The sequence below is a fragment of the Pongo abelii genome, chromosome 20 (assembly GCF_028885655.2).
Source record: "Pongo abelii isolate AG06213 chromosome 20, NHGRI_mPonAbe1-v2.0_pri, whole genome shotgun sequence".
Lineage (NCBI taxonomy): Eukaryota > Metazoa > Chordata > Mammalia > Primates > Hominidae > Pongo > Pongo abelii.
This window is the reverse complement of record NC_072005.2, coordinates 8,413,230-8,441,120: the sequence shown is the minus strand read 5'-3', so window position 1 is coordinate 8,441,120 and position 27,891 is coordinate 8,413,230. Positions and strand designations below refer to the sequence as shown.

Here is a 27,891-nt window from a genome sequence, read left to right as displayed (position 1 = left end):
CACCTGCCATCACATCCCACTAATTTTTTTTGTTTTTTGTATTTTTAGTAGAGACAGGGTTTCACCATGTTGGCCAGGCTGGTCTCGAACTCCTGACCTCAGGTGATCCACCCATCTCGGCCTCTCAAAGTGTGATTACAGGCATGAGCCACTATGCCTAGCCCCTATGTATATTTTAAAAATCATTTCTTTTATAACCCTGCTACCTGATTTTCACTTGAAGACTAAGACTTTGCTTCTTCCCATGGGCTTCAGAACAGATCCCTCAAAACAAGCCAGTGGTTTTTATTGTTTTTCGTTTTTGTTTTTTTTTTTTTTTTGAGACAGAGTCTCGCTGTCTCGCCCAGGCTAGAGTGCAATGGTGCGATCTTGGCTCACTGCAACCCCTGCCTCCCAGGTTCAAGCGATTCTCCTGCCTCAGCCTCCCGAGAAGCTGGGACTACAGGCATCTGCCACCACGCCCGGCTAATTTTTGTATTGTTAGTAGAGATGGGATTTCACCATATTGGCTAGGCTGGTCTCGAACTCCTGACCTTGTGATCCGCCCGCCTCAGCCTCCCAAAGTGCTGGAATTACAGGCATGAGCCACTGTGCCTGGCCAACCAGTGTTTTTTTGTTTTGTTTTTGAGATGGAGTCTCTCTCTGTCGCCAGGCTGGAGTGCAGTGACGCCATCCCAGCTCACTGCAACCTCCACCTCCCAGATGCAAGCGATTCTCCTGCCTCAGCTTCCTGTGCAGCACCTGGGATTACAGGCGCACACCACCACGCCCAAGTAATTTTTATATTTTTAGTAGAGACAGGGTTTCACCATGTTAGCCAGGATGGTCTCCATCTCTTGACCTTGTGATCCACCCGCCTCAGCCTCCCAAAGTGCTGGGATTACAGGCGTGAGCCACTGCACCTGGCTGGCCGCCAGTGTTTTTTTTTTTACCTCCATGTGGTCCCTCCCTGGGAGGCCTCCTTTGAGAAACATAACTGACAAGTCCATTTTGTCCAGCCAGGGCTCCTTTTATTCATTCAGGGGTGGGTTTTTGAAACGCAGTGCAAATTTTATATAAAGTCGAGGGTGCCAGGAAAGTGGGCCTGCCGGGTGCAGAGAAGTGCAAGAAGCTTGCTGGAATGTTCCAGCTTTAAGGGCGCCCTTGATACACCGGCCACAGCTGCTGGCCCAGAAGGTGCCATGTGGACCTCAGAATGAGATCAGGGTGCCTGCTCCGTCCAGAGCTCAGGACCATGTCCACCTGTCCTCCATATGAACAACAATGTGCAAAAAAAAAAAAAAAAAAAAAAAAAACCCCTGAAAATATCTTCACACAGGATCACAGACTAGGCTCCGCGTGGTGTCTCTTGGCCTAAGAAGCGTTTAGGCTGTGCGGGAAGTGTTGAAGTGGAAGTCCTTCCACAGGACAGGGTATCGCCAGCTACCTCTGGCCTCTCTGCTGCAGGATCCGGAGAGCCCAGCGTTCATACTGGTGTCTCCTCTGCAACCTTCTTCAGGAGTCCAGCCGCCAGTGGAGAATGCTGGGGGCCCTCGGGGCTATCCGCCTCCCGGATCTTCAGGCGAACTTTCTGGTTAGTCTTTCTCCACTCGGAGTACAGCTGGCAGTGGTAGCGGAAGGAGACCTGCGGGGCAGTCCTGCAGTGAGCGGAGGCCTCCACCCGCAAGGGAGGAAAACAAGTCGCCGTGGTGGCCCCTGCATTGGCCCAAACCATGGCTGGGGCTCATGCTTCCAGAAGCAGAGCTGGCTTATGAACATTCCTCCCACAAAGTGCACACACACAGACCCATTCACACTCCTGGTGACACCCACCAGCTTTCAGAGTCCTGCAAAGACAAGATACACCCCACACACACCAGCAGGAAGCAAAGGGGAGCTCCTTTCCTGCCTGCCTCTCAGTGAGAAGGGAGTGAAACAGCCTCTTGGAAGGCATTAGATGTCAATCAATCAGGCCGGGCGCGGTGGCTCACACCTGTAATCCCAGCAGTTTGGGAGCCCGGGCACGGGGGGAAGATCACTTGAGCTCAGGAGTTCGAGATCAGCCTGGGCAACATGGAGAAACCCTGTCTCTACTAAAAACCCCGTCTCTACTAAAAATACAAAAATTAGCCCAGCGTGGTGGCATGGACCTGTAGTCCCAGCTACTTGGGAGGCTGAGGCAGGAGAATCGCTTGAGCCTGGGAGATATGGGCTGCAGTGAGCCGAAATCACGTCACTGCAATCCAGCCTGGGCGACAGAGTGAGACCCTGTCTCAAAAAAATTATTTTTTAATGTAAATCAGTCACATAATTGCCAAAACATGCAACCAAAACGTGCAAAAAAAAAAAAAGTTTCAAAAAAAAAAGTCACTCAATAGGTGAGTGAGGCCAGGCGCAGTGGCTCACGCCTGTAATCCCAGCACTTTGGGAGACCGAGGCGGGTGGATCACGAGGTCAGGAGATCGAGACCATCCTGGCTAACACAGTGAAACCCCGTCTCTACTAAAAATACAAAAAATTAGCCGGGCATGGTGGCGGGCGCCTGTAGTCCCAGCTACTCAGGAGGCTGAGGCAGGAGACTGGCGTGAAGCTGGGAGGTGGAGCTTGCAGTGAGCCGAGATCACGCCACTGCACTCCAGCCTGGACGACAGACCGAGACTCCATCTCAAAAAAAAAAAAAATAGGTGAATGAATAAATAAACAGTGGTGCTTCCAGATAATGAGATATTATTCAGTGCTAAAAAGAAATGAAGCTGGGTAAGGTAGCTCATGCCTGTAATCCCAGCACTTTGGGAGGTCGAGGCGGGGGGATCACTTGAACTCAGGAGTTGGAGACCAGCCTAGGCAACACAGCAAGACCTTGTCTCTACCAAATATTTAAAAATTAGCCAGGTGTGGTGGCCCAGGCCTGTGGTCCTACTTAGGAGGCTGGGGTAGGAGAATCATTTGAGCCCTGGAGGTTGACGCTGCAGCAAGCTGTGCTCACGCCACTGCAATCCAACAGAGGGAGATCCTGTCTCAAAAAAAAAATGCTGGGCAAGGTGGCTCAAGCCTGTAATCCCAGCACTTTGGGAGGCCAAGGTGGGTGGATCACCTGAGGTCCAGAGTTCGAGACCAGCCTGACCAACATGGAGAAAATCCTGTCTCTATTAAAAATACAAAATTAGCCAGGCGTGGTGGCAGGTGCCTGTAATTCCAGCTACTCAGGAGGCTGAGGCAAGAGAATCGCTTGAACCTGCGGGGGAGGGGTGCAGAGGCTGCAGTAAGCCAAGATCGCGCCACTTCACTCCAGCCTGGGTGAAAGAGCGAGACTCTGTCTCAAAAAAAAAAAAAAAAAAAAAGCCCTTAAGCCACAAAAATAACCTTAAATGCATATCACTCAATGAAATAAACCAACCTGAAGATGCTGCATACTGAATACCTCCAACTATAGGACATTCTGGAAAAGGCTAAACGATGGAGACAGTAAAAAGATCAGCAGTGGCCGGGCGCGGTGGCTCACGCCTGTAATCCCAGCACTTTGGGAGGCCGAGGCGGGCGGATCATGAGGTCAGGAGATCGAGACCATCCTGGCTAACACAGTAAAACCCCATCTCTACTAAAAATACAAAAAATTAGCCAGTAGCGGTGGCAGGCGCCTGTAGTCCCAGCTACTCAGGAGGCTGAGGCAGGAGACTGGCGTGAACCCGGAAGGTGGAGCTTGCGGAGAGCCGAGATCGCGCCACTGCACTCCAGCCTGGACGACAGACCAAGACTCCGTCTCAAAAAAAAAAAAAAAGATCAGCAGTGGATAGGGGTTGGGGAAAAGGAGGGTGGCATGAATAGAGAGAGCACAGAGGATTTTTAGGGCAATGAAACTACTCTGTCTGATATTATAATGGTGAATATGGCCGGGTGCAGTGGCTCACACCTGTAATCCCAGCCCTTTGGGAGGCCAAGGTGGGCAGATCACGAGGTCAAGAGATTGAGACCATCCTGGCCAACAAGGTGAAACCCCATCTCCAATAAGAATACAAAAATTAGCTGGGCGTGGTGGCACAGGCCTGTAGTCCCAGCTACTCGGGAGGCTGAGGCAGGAGAATACCTTGAACCCGGGAGGCGGAAGTTGCAGTGAGCCAAGATCCCACCACTGCACTCCAGCCTGGCACACAGTGAGACTCTGTCTCAAAAAAAAAAAAAAAATAGTGAATACATGTCATTATACATTCATCAAAACTTATAAATGTCCAACAGCAAGAGTCAACTCCCAGCCTGGGCAACATGGCAAAACCCCGTCTCCACCAAAAAAATACAAAAATTAGCCAGGCGTGGTGCGCACACCTGTAATACTAGCTACTCAGGAAGCTGAGGTGGGAGGATCAACTGAGCCTGGGAGGTTGAGGCTGCAGTGAGCCATGATCACGCCACACTGCACTGCAGCCTGGGTGACAAAGAACAATCCTATCCCCTCCCCGCCACACACACACACACACAAAAAGGCCAGGTGTGGTGGCTCACACCTATAATCCCAGCACTTTGGGAAGCCAAGGTTTGAGCCCAGGAGTTTAAGACCAGCTACAACAACATAGCAAAACCCTGTCTCTACAAAAAATACAAAAATTAGCCAGGTGTGGTAGTGGGCACCTGTGGTCCTAGTTACTCGGGAGGGCTGAGGTGGGAGGATCACTTGAGCCCAGGAGGTAGAGGTTGCAGTGAGCGGAGATCACACCACTGCACTCCAGTCTGACAGACAGGGCGAGATACCATCTCAAAACAAACAAACAAAAAAAGTGAATCCTAATGAGAACTACGGCTTTAAAGGGATAATGAAGGTTCACTGATTGTAACAAATGCACTGCTTGGGTACACGATGTTAATAGCAGGGGAGGCTGTGCAGGTTGTGTGTGTATGGAGCAGGGTGATATACAGGAACTCTCTGTACTTTCTGCTAAATTTTGCTGTGAACCTAAAATTGCTCTAAAAATTAGTCTATAAAAAAATTTAAAAATGGCCCGGTGTAGTGGCTCACACCTGTAATCCCAGCACTTTGGGAGGCAGAGGCGGGTGGATCACCAGGTCAAGAGATCGAGACCATCCTGGCCAACATGGTAAAACCCTGTCTCTACTAAAAATAAAAAAAATTATCTGGGCGTGGTGGCACACACCTGTAGTCCCAGCTACTCGGGAGGCTGAGGCAGGAGAATTGCTTGAACCTGAGAGGCAGAGGTTGCAGTGAGCCAAGATCACGTCACTGCACTCTAACCTGGTGACAGAGCAAGACTCTGTCTCAAAAAAAAAATAAATAAATAAAAAATAAATGTTGTTTAGCGCAATGGCTCATGCCTATAATCCCAGCATTTTGGGAGGCCAAGGTGGGCAGATCACCTGAGTCCAGGAGTTCGAGACCAGCCTGGCCAACATAATGAAAACTCGTCTCTACTAAAAATACAAAAATTAGCCAGACGTGGTGGCAGATGCCTTAATCCCAGCTACTCGGGAGGCTGAGGCACGAGGACTGCTTGAACCCGGGAGGCGGAAGTTGCAGTAAATCGAGATCGCACCATTGCACTCCAGCCTGGGCAACACAGTGAGACTCCGGCTAAATAAATGAATAAATAAATAAATAAATAAATGTCAGTGGTTCACATCCTTTGACCAAGCAAGTTCCCAAGAAACATTTGCAAGGACAGTGCCCAAAGCACTGTTTATAATGGAAAAAAAAAAGGAAGAAGTAGAAATAAAACCACATACACATTGGAAAAAATCCCAGTGCCTGTCAAAAGTGATTTGTTAAATAAATATGGTCCACCCATACAATGAATGTCTGCTGGGTGGCTGCCTCATTGTATGTGTGGGTTTTTTTTTTAAAGAACACCAGCAAAATGAAAACAAGCAGATGCTAAAACAGTAGCTATGATTTCATCCTATTTACATATTTTAAAATATGCTGGTAGGGGCAGGGCGCGATGGCTCATGCTTGTAATCTCAGCACTTTGGGAGATCAAGGTGGGCGGATGCCTGAGGTCAAGAGTTCGAGACCAGCCTGGCCAACATGGCGAAACGCCGTCTCTACTAAAAATATAAAAATTGGCTGGGCGTGGTGGCGCATGCCTGTAATCCTAGCTACTCAGGAGGCTGAGACAGGAGAATTGCTTGAGCCCAGGAGGCGGAGATGGCAGTGAGCCAACATTGCGCCACTGCACTCTAGCCTGGGTGACAGAGCAAGACCCCGTCTCAAAAAAAAAAAAAAAAATGCTGGTAGATTCATTGAAAAATACTTTGTGAGGCAGGGACTCCCCTACAGCTGGACAATAGTGGTTATGTCTGAGGGGTGAGATTTGGGGGAACTTCTGCCTCTAAGCAAGGGTTCTGCTGCCTACCAGAGGCCTAGAACACTACCTCACACCCCCATCATTCTGTCTGTCTCTGTCTGTCTCTCATTCAGGCTTTTTTCTTTTCTTTTTTTTTGAGACAGTCTTATTCTGTCACTCAGGTACCCAGGCTGGAGTGCAGTGGCACGATCTTGGCTCACTGTAACTTCCACCTCCCGAAGTCAAGTGATTCTTGTGCCTCAGCATCCCGAGTAGCTAGGATTACTGGCATGTGCCACCACACCTGGCTAATTTTTTTTTTTTTTTAGACGGAGTCTTGCTCTGTTGCCCAGGCTGGAGTGCAATGGTGCAATCTCAGCTCACTGCAACATCTGCCTCCCAGGTTCAAGCGATTCTCCTGCCTCAGCCTCTTGAGTAGCTGGGATTACAGGTGCGCACCACCACACACAGCTAATTTTGTATTTTTAGTAGAGACATGGTTTTACCATGTTGGTCAGGCTGGTCTTGAACTCCTGACCTCGTGATCCACCTGCCTCAGCCTCCCAAAGTGCTGGGATTACAGGCGTGAGCCACCATGCCTGGCCAATTTTTTGTATTTTTAGTAGAAACGGGGTTTCACCATGTTTCTCAGGCTGGTCTTGAACTCCTGACCTCAAGTGATATGCCCCCCTCAGCCTCCCAAAGTGCTGGGATTACAGGCATGAGCCACTGCACCCAGCCTTTTTTTTTCCTTTTTCTTTTATTAATATTATTATTTTCTTCGAGACAAGGTCAGGCTCTATCACCCAGGCTGAAGTTCAGTGGTGCAATCTCGGCTCACTGCAACCTCTGCCTCCAGTGCTCAAGCGATCCTCCACCTCAGCCTCCGAAGTAGCTGAGACTGCAGGCACGCACCACCATGGCCAACAAACTTGTATTTTTTATAGAGATGGGGTTTTGCCACTTTGCCCAGGCTGGTCTCGAACTCATAAGCTCAAGCAATCTGCCTGCCTCAGCCTCCTAAAGTGCTGGGATTATAGGCGTGAGCCACCATGCCCAGCCCCTATGATTATTTTTTGAGATGGGGTCTCACCATCTTGCCCAGGCCGATCTTGAACTCATGGGCTATGACGATCTTCCTGCTGCAGCCTCCCAAAGTACTGGGATTATAGGCAAGGGGCACTGCACCCAGGCTTTTTATCTTTTTTTGATACTGGGTCTTGCTTTGTCACCCAGGGTGGAGTATAGTAGTGTGATCACAACTCACTGCAGCCTCAAACTCTTGGGCTCAAGTGATCCTCCTGACTCAGCCTCCCAGGAAGCTGGGACTACAGGCATGTGCCACCATACTCAGCTAATTTTTAAAAATTTTTTGTAGCCACGAGGTCTTTCTATGTTGCCCAGGCTGGTCTTGAACTCCTTACCTCAAGGGATTTTCCCACCTCGGCCTCCTAAAGTATTGAGATTACAGGTGTAAGCCACCATGCCCAGCTAATTATTTTCCTTTTGTAGAGATGGGGGTCTCCCTAAGTTGCCCTGCTAGTCTCAAACTCCTAACCTCAAGAGATCCTCCCACCTTGGCCTCCAGAGTAGCTGAGACTATAAGTGCACACCACCACTAGTTTTTAAATTTTTTACAGAGATGGGCATCTTGCTTTGTTGCCCCATCCTAGTCTTGAACCTCCTTGCTTCAAGCAATCTTCCTGCCTCAGCCTCGCAGTGTGCTAGGACTGCAGCTGTTACAACCACTGGGCCTGGCTTCACTCAGTTTTCATCTCAGTTCCTCTCTCTCTTCCCCTTCAATTTCTCTTTCTTTTCTTTTCCTTCTTTCTTTTTCTTTTTTTAAAGACAGAATCTCACTCTGTCGCCCAGGCTGGAGTACAGTAGCAGGATCTTGGCTCATTGCAACCTCTGACTTCTGGGTTTAAGCGATGCTCCTGCCTCAACCTCCCTAGTAGCTGTGATGACAGGCACATGCCACCACATCAGGCTAATTTTTTGTATTTTTAGTAGAGATGGGGTTTCACCATGTTGGCCAGGCTGGTCTCAAACTCCTGACCTCAAGGAATCCGCCCACCTCAGCCTCCCAAAGTATGGGGATTACAGGCATGAGCCACCGCACCTGGCTTTCCCCTTTCAATTTATTTTTGTTTTTATTTTTATTGAGACAGAGTTTTGCTCTTGTCGCCCAGGCTGGAGTGCAGTGGCGCAATATCGGCTCACTGCAACCTCTGCCTCCCGGGTTCAAGTGATTCTCCTGCCTCAGCCTCCCGAGTAGCTGGGATTACAGGCACCCATCACCACGCACAGCTAAATTTTTGTATTTTTAGTAGAGACAAGGTTTCACCATGTTGGCCAGGCTGGTCTTGAACTCCTGGGCTCAGGTGATCCACCTGCCTTGGCCTCCCAAAGTGCTGGGATTAAAGGAGTAAGCCACTGTGCCTGGGTTTTCCCTTTCAATTTCTTTCTTTCTTTTTTTTTTTTTTGAGATGGAGTTTCGCTCTTTTTACACAGGCTAGAGTGCAATGGCATGATCTCGGCTTACCGCAACCTCCGCCTCCCGAGTTCAAGCAATTCTCCTGACTCAGCCTCCTGAGTAGCTGGGATTAGAAGCATGTGCCACCACACCTGGCTAATTTGTATTTTTAGTAGAGATGGGGCTTCTTCATGCTGGTTAGGCTGGTCTTGAACTCCCTACCTCAGGTGATCCACCCGCCTTGGCCTCCCAAAGTGCTGGGATTACAGGCGTGAACCACCATGCCCGGCCTCAATTTCTTAAATCAATATATATTTCCCCACTATCTTGTTCTCCCCCAATCTCTCTCTCAGGCCCTTGCTCCTCTCTGCCCCACTCCTAATCTTGGGGGTTCATGGATGGGGGTTCCTGCACTCAGGTCAAGGTTCACACCTGGCTCACGGATTCCCTAGACCTTTGTCACATTTGGAATCTCAAGCTCCTGGAGAGGCAGGGTGACCTCAGAAGCTCTCTTCCACCCACGGCCATAGACAGAGGCAGCCAGGGAGCCCAGTACCCCACAAACCAGGGGCCAAATCCTTGGCCCTGCTGCTCCCAGCGGCAGAGCTCGAGATGCATGCTGCGCGATTGCGGCCACTCACCAGTGTCCAGAGGACATAGATGGTGAAGAGGGCGATGGTGAGGGCAATGAGACCCACAGCCTCCAGCTGGCTGTGGAGCCGGAGGTGGTCCTGGGCCCCGCGCAGGCACAACCAGCCTGAGATGGCGGCCAGTGGCGTGATGAACAGGAAACACACCATGTCGCAGCACAGTGTCCGCTTCTCCGTCCGCGGCCCCGGGTCCTTCAGCCACTGCAGGGGAGAGGATAGGGGAGAGGGGGCAGAGAAGGGGCTACTGAGGGGGAGAGGTCAGGACCTCCAGGCCTAGGCCTCCCTCTGTCCTTTCCTTCTTTTTTTCTTTTCTTTTTTCTTTTTTTTTTTGAGACAGATTCTCACTCTGTCGCCCAGGATGGAGTGCAATGGCGTGATCTCAGCTCACTGCAACCTCGACCTTCTGGGTTTAAGCAATTCTCCTGTCTCAGCCGCTAGAGTAGCTGGGATTACAGGCAAGCACCACCATGCACGGCTAATTTTGTATGTATATATATTTTTTGAGACAGAGTCTCGCTCTGTCAGCCAGGCTGGAGTGCCGTGGCACGATCTCAGCTCACTGCAACCTCGACATCCCAGGTTCAAGGGATTCTCCCACCTCAGCCTCCCGAGTAGCTGGAATTATAGGCAAGCGTCACCACGCCCTGCTAATTTTGTATTTTTAGTAGAGATGGGGTTTCACCATGTTGGTCAGGCTGGTCTCGAACTTGTGACCTTAAGTGATCTGCCCACCTCGGCCTTCCAAAATTCTGGGATTACAGGTGTGAGCCACCACGCCTGGCCCTTTCCTTCTTTCAAACATTTATTGAGCCCGTGAGGAGCCAGGCGCTGCCATGTGCTGGGCACTTTTACCCCCATTTTACAGATGGGGAAACTGAGGCACAGAGGAATTAACTCAAGTGAGCAAACTCACACAGCCATAGTCCACAAAGCTGGGGTTCCAACCTGGGAAGTCTTGCTCCAGGGCTGAAGCGTCTTTGGCTACTAATCTACTACACTTGGCCTCCCCCAGATGACAGGCCAAAAGAAATGAGTTTTAAAAAAAAAAAAAAAAAGCCCTGGCACGGTGGCTCACATCTGTAATCCTAGCACTTTGGGAGGCCAAAGTGGGCAGATCACTTGAGGCCAGGAGTTCAAGACCAGCCTGGCTAACATGGAGAAACCCTGTCTCTACTAAAAATACAAAATTAGCCAGGCGTGGTGGCACGCACCTATAATCCCAGCTACTCGGGAGGCTGAGGCAGGAGAATTGCTTGAACCCGGGAGGCGGAGGTTGCAGTGAGCCAAGATCGCACCACTGCACTCCAGCCTGGGTGACAGAGTAAGACTCTGTCTCAAAATAATAATAATAAGTTCTTTTATTTTTTTGATTTTTTTGTAGAGACAGGGTCTTGCTGTGTTGCCCAGGCTGGTCTTGAACTCCTGGCCTCAAGTGATCTTCCCACCTTGGCTTCCCAAAGTGCTGGGATTACAGGCATGAGCTACCGCACCCAGCCAAGAAATGGGCTTAATTCATGAAATTCTGGTGGGTGAGACAGAAAGGGCCCCTGCCCTCCCATGCTGGCAGTGGAGGTATGAAATGGGTGAATGGTCACATAGGGCAAGGCCTTGCCAAGGAGGTGACATTGAAGAGAACAGAATGAGCAGAAGGAACCACGTGAAGAATGGGGGAGATGGGGCTCTAGGCTGCAGGGCGGCAGATTCAAAGGCCCTGGGGTAGGGGGAGGCGGGCTAGACAAGATGCGTGGGGAGGGGGCCGTGTGGCCGTAGCACGGAGACCAAAGTGGGTGTGGGAGGGTGTGTGAAGGGGCTGGACCTCCCTCTCACTTTTCTCCCTACGCTCTGGCTCTCAGATGGGCCAGGGGCTTTTCTAGGGTTTTTGTTTTTTGTTTTTTGAGACGGAGTTTCGCTCTTGTTGCCCAGGCTGGAGTGCTGTGGTGCAATCTTGGCTCACTGCAACCTCCACCTCCCGGGTTCAAGCTGGGATCACAGGCCCCCGCCACCATGCCCAGCTAATTTTTGTATTTTTAGTAGAGATGGTGTTTTACCACATTGGCCAGGCTGGTCTCGAACTCCTGACCTCAGGTGATCCACCCACCTCTGCCTCCCAAAGTGCTGGGATTGTGAGCCACCACGTACAGCCTTGGTTTTTTTTTTTTTTTTTTTTTTTTTTTTTTTTTTTTGAGATAGAGTCTCACTCTGTTGCCCAGGCTGGAGTGCAGTGGCGCTATCTCAACTCACTGCAAACTCCGCCTCCCAGGTTTAAGTGATTCTCCTGCCTCAGCCACCCAAGTAGCTGGGATTACAGGCATGCGCCACCACACCCAGCTTTTCTCTTGTTGTTTGAGACAGAGTTTTGCTCTGTCACCCAGGCTGGAGTGCAGTGGCTTAGTCTCAACTCACTGCAACCTCCGCCTCCCAGGTTCAAGCAATTCTCCTGCCTAGTGTTCAAGCAATTCTCCTGCCTCAGCCTCCCTAGGGTTCAAGCAATTCTCCTGCCTCAGCCTCCCTAGTGGATGGGATTATAGGCACCCACCACCATACCTGGCTAATTTTGTTTCTTTTTTTTGAGACAGAGTCTCACTCTGTCACCCAAGCTGGAGTGCAGTGGCAGGATCTCTGCTCACTGCAAGCTCCGCCTCCTGGGTTCACGCCATTCTCCTGCCTCAGCCTCCTGAGTAGCTGGGACTACAGGCACCTGCAACCACGCCCGCCTAATTTTTTGTATTTTTAGTAGAGATGGGGTTTCACCACGTTAGCCAGGACAGTCTTGATCTCCCGACCTCGTGATCCACCCGCCTCAGCCTCCCCAAGTGCTGAGATTACAAGTGTGAGCCACCGCGCCCGGCCCACACCTGGCTAATTTTGTATAGCTACTAGAGACAGGGTTTTGCCATGTTGGCAGGGCTGGTCTTGAACTCCTGACCTCAGGTGATCCATGCACCTTGGCCTCCCAAAGTGCTAGGATTACAGGCGTGAGCCACCGCATCTGGACATTTTTTTTTTTTTTTTTTGTATTTTTAGTAGAGACGGGGTTTCACCATGTTGGCGAGGCTGGTCTCAAACTCCTGACCTCAAGTGATCCGCCCGCCTCGGCCTCCCAAAGTGCTGGGATTACAGGCATGAGCCACTGTGCCTGGCAGCTTGTTCCTTTTCATCTCTCAGGCCTCAGCTGGAGGTTTCACCTCCTGTTGAGGCCTTGCCTGACACCCCAAGTTGCCCCACCCCCTGTGACATGTTTTTCCCTTATTGCACTATTGCTCCCAGAAACCAGTTGCTTCGTTGATTTTTTTTTTTTTTTCTGTAACCTCATATCAGAAGCAATGCTTCAAAGTCCAGATTAAAGTTACTGGACTTTAATCTCCATGAGTGCCCAGCCCTATGTGTCTTGTTGGTGGCTGGGTCCCCAGTGCCTAACGGAGTGCTGGGCATGCTGGAGGTGCCCAGGAAATCTCTGCTAATGAAAGACACAGGCTGGGCGCAGTGGCTCATGCCTGTAATCCTAGCACTTTGGGAGGCTGAGGCGGGCAGATCACTTGAGGTCAGGAGTTTGAGACCAGCCTGGCCAACATGGTGAAACCCCATCTCTACTAAAAATACAGAAAATTAGCTGGGCGTGGTGGCACACGCCTGTAATCCCAGCTACTTGGGAGGCTGAAGCAGAAGAATCGCTTGAACCTGGGAGGCAGAGGTTGCAGTGAGCCGAGATCGCACCACTGCACTCCAGCCTGGACAACAAGAGTTAGACTCTGTCTCAAAAAAAAGAGAAAGAAGAAGGAGAAGGAAGAAGAAGAAAGAAGAAGAAAGAGAAAGAATGAATGAAAACAGGGAGAGGGTAATGGGTCTGGGAGCTCTTAAACCCTAGGCCTGGTTTCTGACACACCATCAGCAGACCTACCCGGTGGACAGGGGCAGTAGGGAGTTCTGCCCTATGGAGCCCACCAGATTGCCCGGGGCAGCTCCTGCCTTTGGCCCCCATGTCTGCCCTCTCCCCACTGCCCACCGCAGTCTCAGACTCTTAAGGGTACCTCTGTGAGGGGTCGAGGCCGTTTCTCCACTGCAAACTCCGTGTGGCACAGCTCGCAGTAGCTGGTGTTAGATGAGGAAAGCCACCTCTCCAGACAGCTCTTGTGCACGGCACCCAGTGTGCCCGTGCAGCCACACGGGGACAGCAAGCACTCCCCGTTCGCTCCCTCATGGCAGATCCGGCAGAAGGGACCGTCACTGGACACAGAGACAGGACCCATGAGCAATGATTGGGCTTTCTGTCTATACCTGCTTCACTGCCTACTGGATCACAAGCTCACCCTTACCCCATGCTGCCACTTGGTGAACTCCTACTCACCCTTCAATGCCCAGCTCCAAATGCTCTTCCCCTTGGGAAGGAGATGCAGGGAAGGTAACCTTGGGAAGCCTTCCCAGACTCCCACAGGTGGAGTGATGTGTTCCCTTCCCAGGGACCCTGCAGCACCCTCTCGGACCCAGGATGGGCATCTGTTATACCTGCCCCCCATGTCCTCTCAAAATTTCCCTAAAATACCCAACCTGATTGTCCTGCACAACTTCCCCACCCTCAACTCCTTTTTTTTTTTTTTTGAGACCGGAGTCTCGCTCTGTCGCCCAGGCTGGAGTGCAGTGGCGCAATCTCAGCTCACTGCAAGCTCCGCCTCCCGGGTTCACGCCATTCTCCCGCCTCAGCCTCCCAAGTAGCTGGGACTACAGGCACCCGCCACCACGCCCGGCTAATTGTGTTTTTGTATTTTTAGTAGAGACGGGGTTTCACCATGTTAGCCAGGATGGTCTCAATCTGCTGACCTTGTGATCCGCCTGCCTCAGGCTCCCAAAATGCTGGGATTACAGGCGTGAGACACCGCGCCTGGCCCCCAACCCTCGACTGTTAATCCTCAAAGACCGGCTGGGTGAGGTGGCTCATTCCTATAATCCCAGTACTTTGGGAGGCCGAGGCAGGAGGATCACAAGGTCGGGAATTCGAGACCAGCCTGGCCAACATGGTGAAACCCCATCTCTACTAAAAATAACAAAAATTAGCTGGGCGTGGTGGTAGGTGCCTGTAATCCCAGCTACTGGGGAGGCTGAGGCAGGAGAATCACTTGAGCCTGGAAGGCAGAGGTTACAGTGAGCCGAGATTACACCACTGCACTCCAGCCGGGGCAACAAAGCGAGGCTCCACCTCAAAAAAAAAAAAAAATCCTCAAGGACTAGGGCAGAGAAGACAACACTCCTCATGACCTCAGGCCTCACACTGGACCAGTCAGAACACCAGGCCGGGAGCAGTAGCTCGTGCTTGTCATTCTAGCACTTTGGAAGGCTGAAGCGGGAGGATCACTTGAGCCGAGGAGTTCAAGGCCAGTGTGGGCAACATAGTGAGATCTCATCTCTATAAAAAAAAAATTTTCTTTTTTTTTTTTTTGAGACGGAGTCTCGCTCTGTCATCAGGCTGGAGTGCAGTGGTGTGATATCAGCTCACTGCAACCTCCGCCTCCCAGGTTCAAGCGATTCTCCCACCTCAGACTCCTAAGTAGCTGAGACTATAGGCACATGCCACCACGCCCAGCTAATTTTTTTTTTTTCTGTATTTTAGTAGAGATGGGGTTTCACCATGTTGGCCAGGCTGGTCTCGATCTCCTGACCTCGTGATCCACCCGCCTCAGCCTCCCAAAGTGCTGGGATTACAGGCGTGAGCCACCATGCCCGGCCCCAAAATTTTTTTTAAAGACTTAGCTTGGCGTGGTGGTGCATGTTGCGGTCCCAGCTACTTGGGAGGCTGAGGCGGGAGGATCACTTGTGCCCAGAGGTTCAAAGCTCCAATGACCCATAATTGTACCACTGCACTCCAGCTTGGACAACAGAGTGAGACCATTTGAAAAAAAGAAAAAGAAAATAGAACAGCACGCATCCCTGCTCATGGCTACCAACTCAGGCTTGTATGATACCATCAGAGTCACCGATAATCTATTCCTAAAATTCTTTGTTTCCCCGTAAACTCCAGAACTGTAGGCCACAAGGCTGACAGAAGCCTGGAGCTCCTGCAGCTGCCTAGTCTCTGTGTGGAGCCTGTGAATGATGCCAGCACAGAGGAGAGCCGAGCCAAGAGACAAGGAAAGGTAGATTCTTTTTTTTTTTTTTTTTGAGACAGAGTCTTGCTCTGTCGCCCAGGCTGGAGTGCAGTGGCACTATCTCGGCTCACTGCAAGCTCCACCTCCCAGGTTCACGCCATTCTCCTGCCTCAGCCTCCCGAGTAGCTGGGACTACAGGCGCCAGCCACCACGCCCGGCTAATTTTTTGTATTTTTAGTAGAGACGGGGTTTCACCGTGTTAGCCAGGACGGTCTCGATCTCCTGACCTCGTGATCCACCCACCTCGGCCTCCCAAAGTGCTGGGATTACAAGCATGAGCCACCACGCCCGGCCTGGGAAAGGTAGATTCTTAAGGACATCTTTGCGGGCCCCTGGATCTAATCACACCTGAAGCCCATGCTACCTGAGAAACCTGTGCGTCCAGAGAGAAGTGCTCACCTGCTCCTCTGCCCTTGTGAGAGGGAAACAGAAATAAAAAGCATCTGCAGAAAGCTGCCTCGGAAAAGTCTCCAGCCCTGGCCCAGTCTCTGGGGATGCCTGGTCTTTCCCGGCGCAGCTCAGGAGGCAGGGGGCGTGGCCCAGAGGCCAAACAGCCATGAGTCACTGTTTCCCAAACATTTCTGGCCAGAAGGCAGACTGTGAGGTCGCACAAAGAAGAGCTATTTTCCAGACAACGCCAATTTCCTCTCGGAGAGACTGTATTCTTTTTTCTTTTTCTTTTTTTTTTTTTGAGTCACCCAGGCTGGAGTGCAGTGGTGCAATCTCAGCTCACTGCAACCTCTGCCTCCTGGGTTCAAGCTATCCTCCTGCCTCAGTCTCCTGAGTACCTGGGACAACAGGCACGTGCCACTATGCTTGGCTAATTTTTGTATTTTTAATAGAGACGGGGTTTCACCATGTTGGCCACACTGGTCTTGAACCCCTGACCTCAAATGATCCACCTGCCTCAGCCTCTCAAAGTGCTTGGATTACAGGCGTAAGCCTGTAATCATGCCAGGCCTTCTTTTCTTTTTTGAGACAAGGTCTGGCTCTGTTGCCCAGGCTGGAGTGCGGTGGTACGATCACAGCTCACTGCAGCCTCGGATTCCCTGGCTCAAGCGATCCTCCTGCCTCAGTCTCCCGAGTAGCTGGGACTACAGGTGGCACCATGCCACACAGCTAATATTTTTTAACTTTTTCTAGAGAGGGGGGTCTCACTATGTTGACCAGGCTGGTCTTGAGCTCCTGGGCTCAAGCAATCCTTCAGCCTTGGACTTCCAAAGTGCTGGGACTACAGGCATGAGCAGCCATGCCTGCCTGGAAATGACTGTTTTCTATCCTTTTATCAGATTCTCATGCTGCGGGGTGGGGTTGGGCTGCTTTAAAAAGAGCCCAACAGGCTGCTCATGGCTGCTTTCTCCACAGTCCTGTCCCTGGACTGCTATTTCCTCCTGCAATGGCAAAAGGGCATGCCTGCCTGCCTCCTTTCTGAACCCATACCCTGATCCCACCCTCCCCCCAGTACACACACAAACAAAGTTAACAAAAAAGGAACCCCTTGTCCGGAAACCAACCCAGGGAAACAGAAGTGACGAGAATCTTGAGGAAGAATCACATCAGTTTGGAGCTTGTTCTGGGAAACTGTGAAAAAGTTTGGGAGAGCAAATTCAGAGAAGAGGCCAGGCACAGTGGCTCACGCCTGTAATCCCAACACTTTGGGAGGCCGAGGCGGGTGGGTCATCTCAGGTCAGGCGACCAGCCTGACCAACATGGTGAAACCCCGTCTCTACTAAAAAAATACAAAAATTAGTCGGGCATGGTTGGGGCGGTGGGGGGGGCTGTAAATCCCAGCTACTTGGGAGGCTGAGGCAGGAGAATCTCTTGAACCCAGGAGGCAGAGGTTGCAGTGAGCTGAGATCATGCCACTGCACTCCAGCATGGGTGACAAAGTGAGACTCTGTCTCCAAAACAACAAAACAAAACAAAAAAACAAATTCAGAGAAGAGAGGAAAAAAAAGCCTTAATATTTGTTGAGCACTTACTATGTACCAGGCACTATTCTTTTATTCTTTTTTTTTTTTTTTTGAGACTGCGTCTCGCTCTGTCGCCCAGGCTGGAGTGCAGTGGCGCGATCTTGGCTCACTGCAAGCTCCGCCTCCCGGGTTCATGCCATTCTCCTGCCTCAGCCTCCCGAGTAGCTGGGACTACAGGCACCGGCCACAGCGCCTGGCTAATTTTTTGTATCTTTAGTAGAGACGGGGTTTCACCGTGTTAGCCAGGATGGTCTCGATCTCCTGACCTCGTGATCTGCCCGCCTTGGCCTCCCAAAGTGCTGGGATTACAGGCGTGAGCCACCGCGCCCGGCCGTACCAGGCACTATTCTAAGAGCAACATCTGGATTAGTCTGTCTCATTCTATAAGGAAGGTGCTTTTTCTTTTTTCTTTTTTTTGAGATAGAGTCTACCCTGTCACCCAGGCTGGAGTGCAGTGATGTGATCACGGTTCACTGCAGCCTTGACCTCCCAGGCTCAAGCGATTCTCCCACCTCAGCTTCCTGAGTAGCTGAGACTACAGGTGCATGCCACCACTCTTGGCTAATTTTTTGTATTTTTTTTTTTTTTTAGTAGAGACGGGGTGTCCCTATGTTGCCTAGGCTGGTCTCAAACTCCTGAGCTCAAGCGATCCACCCGCCTCGGCCTCCCAGAGTGCTGGGATTACAGGCGGGAGCCACCGTGCCTGGCCATCAGGTGCTATTTTTGCTTCCATCTTACATATGAGAAAACGGAGGCCAGGAGGAGTGAACTCATTTCTGCAAACTTGCAGTCAGGAGTCCATGCAGCTGGGACTGGGACCCGGGAAGTCTGACTCCAGGGCAGAGTACCCTAGGCTGCTGTGCTGTGTGCACTGCCCGCCTCAGATGCTGCGCTAGGGAAATGGGCTTTGCTCATGAAATTTTGGCAGGGAAATAATGCAAAAAATACAGATTAGAAGGAAATGGGGGCCGGGTGCAGTGGCTCACCATGTCTACTAAAAATACAAAAAGTAACCAGGTGCGGTGGCTCCCTCCTGTAATCCCAGCTACACAGGAGACTGAGGCAGGAGAATCCCTTGAGCCCAGGAGGCGGAGGTTGCAGTGATCCAACATTGTGCCATTGCACTCCAGCCTGGGCGACATAGCAAGACTCTGTCTGCCTCAAAAAAAAAAAAAAAAAAAGGGGGGTCAGGCACGGTGGCTCACGCCTGTAATCACAACACTTTGGGAGGCTGAGGTGGGTGGATCACGAGGTCAAGAGATCAAGATCAGCCTGGCCAACATGGTGAAACCCCATCTCTACCAAAAATACAAAAATTAGCTGGGTGTGGTGGCGTGCGCCTGTAGAACCAGGTACTCAGGAGGCTGAGGCAGGAGAATCACTTGAATCCGGGAGGCGGAGGTTGCAGTGAGCCAAGATCACGCCACTGTACTCCAGCCTGAGTGACACGCCAGCCTGAGTGACAAAGCGAGGCTCTCTCAAAAAAAAAAAAAAAAAAATTTAAAAAGAGGCTGGGCACGGTGGCTCACACTTGTAATCCCAGCACTTTGGGAGGCTGAGATGGGCAGATCACCTGAGGTCAGGAGTTCGAGACCAGCCTGGCCAACATGGCAAAACCCCGTCTCTGCTCTAAGTACAAAAACTAGCCAGGTGTGGTGACGGGTGCCTGTAATCCCAGCTACTCGGGTGGCTAAGGCAGAAGAATCACTTGAACCTGGGAGGCGGAGGTTTCAGTGAGCTGAGACTGCGCCACTGCACTCCAGCCTGGGCAACAAAATGAGACTCTGTTTCAAAAAAAAAAGAGAGATACAGTGGTGAAGTAATTTGTCCCAGGTCACTCTGGGAGAGAGGGAGGTGTCCACTCAGGGTCGGGGCCCAGGCACTGAGCCCACAGCCTGCACTCCTGACTACCCCCTATCCTGCCTCCCAAAAGTGTGTTACTTGACAACATTTGACCTTCAGATTTCACATAATAATCTGGAATTTCAGCTTTTCCTAAAGAATCAGACCTGGCCAAAGCTAAGCCTCTGTTTCCACAAGGCGATAACTGTTTGTGTCTCTTTCTCTGTTTACCCGCTTGGCCCTCTGTCAATGGTTGGACTTCTGACCCCAGGCTGGGAGAAAGTCACTGCACCCAGAGAGGAGGCAACAAAGGCCAGGACATCCACGCGGTCACCACTCACCTCGGTGTGTCCAAGGCACGGATGACGGTGGAGAGGAGCCGGCCATCCCTTGAAGTCACCTGTGCCACATACTGGGGCGGTCCGAGGCCGGTAGCCTCCACGACCTTGGAGAAGGCAGGGCTGCCGGAGCAGTCACACAGGGAGCCGGGGAGGTGGCAGCAGTCACCCGTCGTCATGGCCACAGGGAGCCCCGTATCCTCAGGGCCTGAGGCCCATGGTCCCAGGAGCCTGGGAACAGGCCAGTGCAGAGGTTAGGGGCAAGGTTAGTGAGCCTGACGGACTAAGGTTTGAGTCCCCTCTTGTCAAAGCTGTAGGGACCACTAGACCATTTACATCTCTGGGCCTCAGGTTGCACGATCTGTAAAATGGGCCTCTGTGGGGCCAGTGAGGATTCAAGGAGACGATGCATGTAACTCAGCACAAGGCTGGTATACAGCAGGAGCTTGGGTTGTATTATTTCTCACTCTCCTAAGAAAACCTATGCTTCCCTGGCCAGGCGTGGTGGCTGACGCCTGTAATCCCAGCACTTTGGGAGGCTGAGGCGGGTGGATCACGAGGTCAAGAGATAGAGACCATCCTGGCCAACATGGTGAAACACCATCTCTACGAAAAATACAAAAAAAAAGAAAAAAGTGAAAAAAAAAGAAAAGCTAGGTTTCCCATTCCGGCTAACACAGTGAAACCCCGTCTCTACTAAAAATACAAAAAATTAGCTGGGCGTGGTGGCACGCACCTGTAGTCCCAGCTACTTGGGAGGCTGAGGCACGACAATCTCTTGAACCCGGGAGGGGGAGGTTGCAGTGAGCTGAGATCACGCCACTGCACTCCAGCCTGGGCGACAGAGCAAGACTCTGTCTCAAAAAAAAACAAAACCAAAAAAACAGGAAAGCTAGGCCTGGCCAGGTGTGGTGGCTCATGTCTATAATCCCAGTGCTTTGGAAGCCAAAGTAGGAGGATTGTTTGAGCCCCAGGAGACCAGCCTAGGCAACACATCAAGACTCTATCTTTAAAAAAAATAAGAAAATTAGGCCGGGAGCAATGGCTCACACCTGTAATCCCAGCACTTTGGATTCAAGTCAATCCGCCTGCCTCCGATTGCCTGAGCTCAGGAGTTTGAGACCAGCCTGGGCAACATGGTGAAACCCTGGCTCTACAAAAGAAAACCAAAAATATTAGCCAGACATGGTAGCACAGGCCTATAGTCCCAGCCACTTGTGAGGCTGAGGTGGGAGGATGACTTGAGCCCAGGAGTTTGAGGCTGCAAGTGAGCTATGACGGTGCTTACTGCACCCCTGCCTGTGCCACAGAGTGAGACCCTGTCTCTAAAAAAGAGAAGACAAGAAAAGCTAGGCCTGCTCTTACCCTCAAAGCCTCCAGGGCCAGGACCACCTTTCAACTAATATCACCTTTTCAGATATGGTATCAGGACCTTTTTTTTTTTTTTTTTTTGAAACATAGTTTCGCTGTGTCACCCAGGCTGGAGTGCAGTGGCACGATCTTGGCTCACTGCAACCTCCACCTCCTGGGTTCAAGCGATTCTTCTGCCTCAGCCCCCCAAGTAGCTGGGACTACAGGCGTGCACCACCATGCCTGGCTAATTTTTGTATTTTTATTTATATTTATTTATTTATTTTTTGAGATGGAGTTTCACTCTTGTCACCCAGGCTGGAGTGCAATGGCATGATCTCGGCTCACTGCAACCTCCACCTTATGGGTTCAAGCGATTCTCCTGCCTCAGCCTCCCAAGTAGCTGGGATTACAGGGGCCCACCAACACACCCAGCTAATTTTTTTTTTTTTTTTGAGATGGAGTCTTGCTCTGTTGCCCAGGCTGGAGTGCAGTGGCGAGATCTCAGCTCACTGCAAGCTCCACCTCCCGGGTTCACGCCATTCTCCTACCTCAGCCTCCCAAAGTGCTGGGATTACAGGCGTGAGCCATCGTGCCCGGCAATTATTTTTATTTTTGTTGTATTTTATTTATTTATTTTTTGAGACGGAGTCCGGCTCTGTTGCCCAGGCTGGAGTGCAATGGCGCGATCTTGGCTCACTGCAACCTCCGCCTCCTGGGTTCAAATGATTCTCCTACCTCAGCCTCCTTAGTAGCTGAGACTACAGGTGTGCGCCACCACGCCCAGCTAATTTTTGTATTTTTAGTAGAGATGGGGTTGCACCATTTTGGCCAGGATGGTTTCGATCTCTTGACCTCGTGATCCGCCCGCCTCGGCCTCCCAGAGTGCTGAGATTACAGACATGAGCCACCACGCCCGGCTAATTTTTGTATTTTTAGTAGAGATGGGGTTTCACCATGTTGGCCAGGCTGGTCTCAAACTCCTGACTTCAGGTGATCCATCTGCCTCGGACTCCCAAAGTGCTGGGATTACAGGTGTGAGCCACTGCACCCGGCCCGGCCGAGAATTTCATTGAAGAAGCAAGGGCCCTTTCTGGAGACCTCCTTGAAGCCAATACAGGTGCCCTGGAGCCAAGGATCTCTGTCCCCAGCGTTTCCAATCCCCAAGAGCTACAATGTCCAGAACCCCTGCAGCCCCTAAAGTGTTCAGAAAGTCCAAGCCAGAGAGGCAATCAAGTACTCAGTGAAGCATTCCCACCCCCACGGCAAGTCAGCTTTTAAACTGCCAATCAAAATCCGAGTCCTGGGCCAGGGGAAGTTGTTCATACCTGTAATCCCAGCGCTTTGGGAGGTCCAAGCAGGAGGATCACTTGAGGCCAGGAGTTTGAGACGAGCTAGGGCAACATAGAGAGACCCTATCTCTCTGAAGGTTTTTTTTTAATTAGCCAGGCATGGTGCTGAAAGCCTGTAGTCCCAGCTACTTGGGAGGCTGAGGAGGGAGCCTCAACCTCTTGAGCCCAGGAGTTCAAGGCTGTAGTGAGCTATGATCACACCACTGCACTCCAGCCTGGGTGACAGAGCAAGACCCAGTCTCCAGTCTCTAAAACAAAACAAAAGAAAGCAAAAAAAAATTTAAAAAAACAACAAAAATAAATAAATAAATAAATAAATAAACCAAATCTGAGCCCCAAAGTGGGGAGGTGAAGGAACAGGGCAGCAATTACTAACTCTTGCGCTAGGACAGTTCACTGCTGGATAAATGCCCTCTGAACAGCTCAGCCAGCAGCCTCCTGGCCTCACATGTTCTTCTGAGCATCAGTCAGGCCTCTGCAGGCCAGATAAGCAAGTATTGCCCAAAGGCAGGGACCCAAAAGGAAGACTTGCAGGCCTGAGATAACACCCACAGGGCAGTGGCCGGGCCTGACACAGGGTGCCTGCTGCTGTCCCTCCCAAGTCCCTACAACCAGAACCTTAAGCTCAGAGGCCAAAGGGGAAGCGGCTGGGCTCTCTACGGGAAAGCAGGCAGAGGCGAGTCCTTTCCTCCAGCCCAGCCCCTCTGAGGATAGGTCCTTACATTTCTTTTTTTTTAAGACAGGGTCTTGGCCGGGCGTGGTGGCTCACGCATGTAATCCCAGCACTTTGGGAGGCCGAGGTGGGCAGATCACCTGAGGTCAGGAGTTCAAGACGAGGCTGACCACATGGAGAAACCCCGTGTCTACTAAAAATACAAAAAAATTAGCCAGGCGTGTTGGCGCATGCCTGTAATCCCAGCTACTCGGGAGGCTGAGACAGGAGAATCGCTTGAACCTGGGAGGCAGAGGTTGCAGTGAGCCGAGATCAGGCCATTGCACTCCAGCCTGGGCAACAAGAGTGAAATTCTTTCTCAAAAAAAAAAAAAAAAAAAAAAAAAGACAGGGTATTAGCCTGGCGCGGTGGCTCATGCCTATAATCCCAGCACTTTGGGAGGCCGAGGCAGGTGGGTCACCTGAAGTCAGGAGTTCGAGACCAGCCTGGCCAACATGGCAAAACCCCATCTCTACTAGAAGTACAAAAATTACTTGGGCATGGTGGCGGGCAACTGTAATCCCAGCTACTTGGGAGGCTGAGGCAGGAGAATCACTTAAACCTGAGAGATGGAGTTTGCAGTGAGCCAAGATCACGCCACTGCACTCCAGCCTCGGTGACAGCGAGACTTCATCCCCCCACCAAAAAAAAAAGACAGGGTCTCACTCTGTTACCCAGGCTGGAATGCAGTGGTGTGATCTCAGCTTACTGCAACCTCAGCCTCCTGGGTTCAAGCGATTCTCCTGCTTCAGCCTCTCGAGTAGCTGGGACTACAGCTATGTGTCACCACACCCAGCTCGTTTTTGTATTTTTAATAGAGACAGGGTTTCACCATGTTGGCCAGGCTGATCTCCAACTGCTGACCTCAAGTGATCTGCCCGCCTCGGCCTCCCAAAGTGCTGGGATTACAGGCTTGAGCCACCACCCCTGGCCTGGTCTTTACATTTCTGCAAATAACTGGATATTACAGGAACTATCCCAGCTCCTGCATATGGTGTTCTAATAGTTCTTCTATCAGGGAGAAAAAAAAAACCACACAGGTAAATCTGCTAATGCAAGGCCTGCAAACTACCAAAATTATACTAGCAGCTTCTATCTATTAAGAACCAGATACCATGCCAAGCAATCCCCATACATAGTCATCATCTCACTGAACTCGAAACAGTTGTTATAAGTGTCTCCTTCAAAGGTCATCTTCCTGGAGAAGCCTTCTCGACAATGCTGTCTGGGGCCCGGCGCATTGGCTCACGCCTGTAATCCCAACACTTTGGGAGGCTGAGGTGGGAGGATCGCTTGAGCCCAGGAGTTTGAGAGAAGCCTGGGCAACATACCAAGACCCCGTCTCTACAAAAAATACAAAAATGAGCCGGGTGTGGTGGTGTGCACCTGTAATCCCAGCTACTCAGAAGGCTGAGGTGGGAGAATCGCTTGAACCCAGAAGGTTGAGGCTGCAGTGAGCCATGATCGCACAACTGCACTCCAGCCTGGGCCACAGAGCAAGACACTGTCTCAATCAATCAAACAAGTGCCAATGGGGTCCACTTGATTCCACTCGTGGCATGTGTCCCTGTCTGAAACATTCTACTTATTCATCTACGTATTTAGCCATGTCTGTTGTCCTACCCTGCTGTGAATTCTGTAAAAAAGAGACCCTGTCAGATTGCCTCCTGCTGTCCCCAGCACCTGGCCCTCTGTCTAGCCCAGAGCTGCTGCATTTCTGGTTGCTGCTACAGTCTTTTTTTTTTTTGAGACAGAGTCTCGCTCTGTCACCCAGGCTGGAGCACAGTGGCCGATCTCAGCTCACTGCAACCTCCACCTCCTGAGTTCAAGGGATTCTCCTGCCTCAGCCTCTCGAGTAGCTGGGATTACAGGCACCCACCACCATACCCGTCTAATTTTTGTATTTTTAGTAGAGACAGGGTTTCACCATGTTGGCCAGGCCAGTCTCGAACTCCTGACCTCGTGATCTGCCCACCTCAGCCTCCTAAAGTGCTGGGATTACAGGTGTGAGCCACCGTGCCAGGCCATGTTGCAGTCATTTCTCAATCCTCACTCCATTTAAGAACAGCATGAGAGAGCCACATCTCTCGACCCTCCGATCCTGGTCGGCCAGCCCCTGTGGTGGGCATCAGAGATATTTAGAGGCTAGAGGTCCACTCAAACCACAGAGGCCCAGGCCTGGAAGAGGCCAAACTTGAGGCTGGACACGAAGAGAGGGTGACTGCAAGTCGGACTCAGCTCTGAGGCTGCTGAAATGGGAGAGTGATCCGATGGCTCCAGCAAACTTGGCCCAGTGCCCAGGAGATTTATTTCTCTTCTTTCTTTTGTCTGGTTTTTTTTTTTTTTTTTTTTTTTTTTAGATGGAGTTTCACTCTTGTTTCCCAGGGTGGAGAGCAATGGCACCACCTCGGCTCTCTGCAACCTCCGCCTCCCAGGTTCAAGCGATTTTCCTGCCTCAACTGCCAGAGTAGCTGGGATTACCGGTGCCCTCCACCCACGGCTGGCTAATTATTTGTATTTTTAGTAGAGACGGGGTTTCACCATGTTGGCCAGGATGGTCTCGAACTCCTTATCTCAGGTGATCCACCCGCCTTGGCTTCCCAAAGTGCTGGGATTACAGGCATGAATCACTGCACCTGGCCTATTTCTTTACTTTCTTTTGTCTGTTTTTTGTTTTTTTTTTTTGAGGCAGGGTCTCAGTCTGTCACCCAAAAGGCTGGAGGGCAGTGTAGTAATCACAGCTTACTGAAGCTTCCACCACCCCCAGGTTCAGGTGATCCTCCCACTTCAGTCTCCTGAGTAGCTCTGCACACCACCACATCCAGCTAATTTTTGTATTTTTTTATAGAAATGGTGTTTTGCCAAGTTGCCCAGGCTGGTCCTGAATTCCTGGCCTCCAGTGATCTGACCGCCTTGGCCTCTCAAAGTGTTGGGATTACAGGCATGAGCCACCACACCCAGCCTGGAGATAGATCTCATTGAGTCTTCACAACAAACCAATAATTACACCCTATGATGGGGAAAGAGGCTGAAGCTCAGAGAGAGGCACCTACTTTCCCAAGGTCATACAGCTAGGAAGGGGTAGTATTAGAATTTGAACTTAAAACAGTCCAGGGAGTGGTTCTGGACCTCAAGAGACCTGGGTTCTTTAACTCCTGGCCCTCCTGGCTCTGCCACCGATGCTGGGTGTCCTGGTTCAAGTCACTTTGCTTCTCTGGGCCTCATTCTAATGATGGAGCTGGTGGACTCTGTCTGTGGAGGGGTCTCCTGAGAAGGAGCCTCCAGGCTGAATTCATCAAGTAAAGCTCACCTTTAGCTAGGCTTGTTTAGGGTGGCACTGAGGCCCCCCAGTCTTTTCCATACCTGCCCAGGATCCATTTCCTGAAGGTAGGAAACAGAGGGCAGAGGAATCAGAGGGCCCTAAAACTCCCTACATTGTGGTCTCAGGCAGCTGTTTTACTCTCTCAGCCTCAGTATTCTCATCTCTAAAATGAGTGTTATAGGCCAGGCGCAGTGGCTCCCGCCTGTAATCCCAGCACTTTGCGCACTTTGGGAGTTCAAGGAAGGTGGATCACTTGAGGCCAGGAGTTCGAGACCAGCCTGGTCAACATGGTGAAACCCCATTTCTGCTAAAAAGACAAAAATTGGCCAGGCACGGTGGTGGGTGCCTGTAATCCCAACTACTTGACCGGGGTGAGGTAGGAGAATCGCTTGAACCTGGAAGGTAGAGGTTGCAATGAGCTGAGATCGTGCCACTGCATTCCAGCCTGGGCAACAGAGAGAGACTCTGTCTAAAAAAAAAAAAAGACAGGGAGTCATAATGATATGTAGTTCATAAATTAGTAAAAAATTAAGAAGTTAATAACTATTAGCTCTTATTATAATTACTATCGTCAGCTTACAGAGCTGTTGATGAGAGGTCACACAGTCAACCCCGGCACACACAGTAAGTGCTCAATAAAAGCTCTATTAATATTTTTTAGGGTAAATGTGGAGGTTGTTATGCATTCATTCCTCCCTGCATGAGAAGCAAGGTTCCAATCCCAGCTCTACTCCTTATGTGCTTGTGGCCCTGGGCAAGACACTTAACCTCTTTGAGCCTGGACTCTCTCAACTGTATAACAGGTGACATTTCTGGTGCTTCCACCTACTCAGTATGGTTTCAAAAGAACTGAATGAGCTCAACATGCCCATTTAACTACCCCGTTTTGAGCACCCACATAGCACAGGGCATCCTGTTTGAGCATCTTTGTGCAAAGTGGCTGGGTCATTATATTATAACTTACTATTTTGCAGGCAGAGCCGCTCTGAGAAGGAGGTTGGGGAAGGGCATTGGCCACTTAGCAGTTGCCTACTGTGTGTCAGGCGTTTTCTGCACCAGCCACCTCCTGAATCCTCCCAGAAGCCCCATCAGGTTGGCAATGGGATGACCCAGTTTCACAGGTGAGGAAACCGAGGCTCGGAGGGGCGCCTATGTGTGCCGGACCCTGGAGACCTCCCACCGGCCTTGACACGGTAACTGAAGTCCCCGCGTCCCCGAGAAGGCTGTGGCCAAGGGATCGAGCCCAGCCGTCCCGCCTGGCTGCCGAGCTCCGGCCTCGAACCCGGGGCCGGCCCGCGGACTGGTGTCCTCCGGCCCTACCTGCAGGCCCGTGCCTACCTGATCCGCGGCCGGGCCGGGCGGCCTCACAGGCCCCTCCGTTCGCCTCGGCCCCGGTCCCGGCCCGGCCCGGCCCGTCGGCGCCACTAGCTCCGCTCCGGCCGGCACCTGCGTCCGGGCACCGCCCGCGGA

General features: G+C 51.2%; 1 protein-coding gene across 7 annotated transcripts; it reads right to left on the bottom strand.

Annotated features, from left to right (window-relative positions):
• Positions 1 to 988: 988 nt before the first annotated feature.
• Positions 989 to 27,891, bottom strand: MARCHF2 (membrane associated ring-CH-type finger 2). 7 transcript variants are annotated; one of them, XM_054539549.2, is made up of 6 exons: positions 27,760 to 27,891; positions 22,364 to 22,635; positions 19,689 to 19,916; positions 13,424 to 13,619; positions 9,387 to 9,596; positions 989 to 1,624 (listed from the first exon to the last, which is right to left on the bottom strand). In XM_054539549.2, the coding sequence occupies exons 3-6, from the start codon at positions 19,862 to 19,864 to the stop codon at positions 1,466 to 1,468; spliced, it is 741 nt and encodes a 246-aa protein (XP_054395524.1). In that variant the 5' UTR covers positions 19,865 to 19,916; positions 22,364 to 22,635; positions 27,760 to 27,891; the 3' UTR covers positions 989 to 1,465. The 7 variants fall into 7 exon arrangements, with proteins under 7 accessions (XP_054395524.1, XP_063575359.1, XP_024094162.1 ...); XM_063719289.1 differs by having other exon boundaries at positions 27,386 to 27,880; XM_063719286.1 differs by lacking the exon at positions 989 to 1,624 and adding an exon at positions 3,869 to 4,138.

Coding starts and splice junctions, on each gene's coding strand:
- MARCHF2 (XM_063719287.1), bottom strand. CDS start 19,864: ATGACGACGGGTGACTGCTGCCACCTCCCCGGCTCCCTGTGTGACTGC. Junction 9,597..13,423: donor GGCCTCGACCCCTCACAGAG/GTACCCTTAAGA, acceptor TCTCCCCTGCAG/TGGCTGAAGGACCCGGGGCC. Junction 4,139..9,386: donor TCTATGTCCTCTGGACACTG/GTGAGTGGCCGC, acceptor TTTTTGAGACAG/AGTCTCACTGTGTGCCAGGC.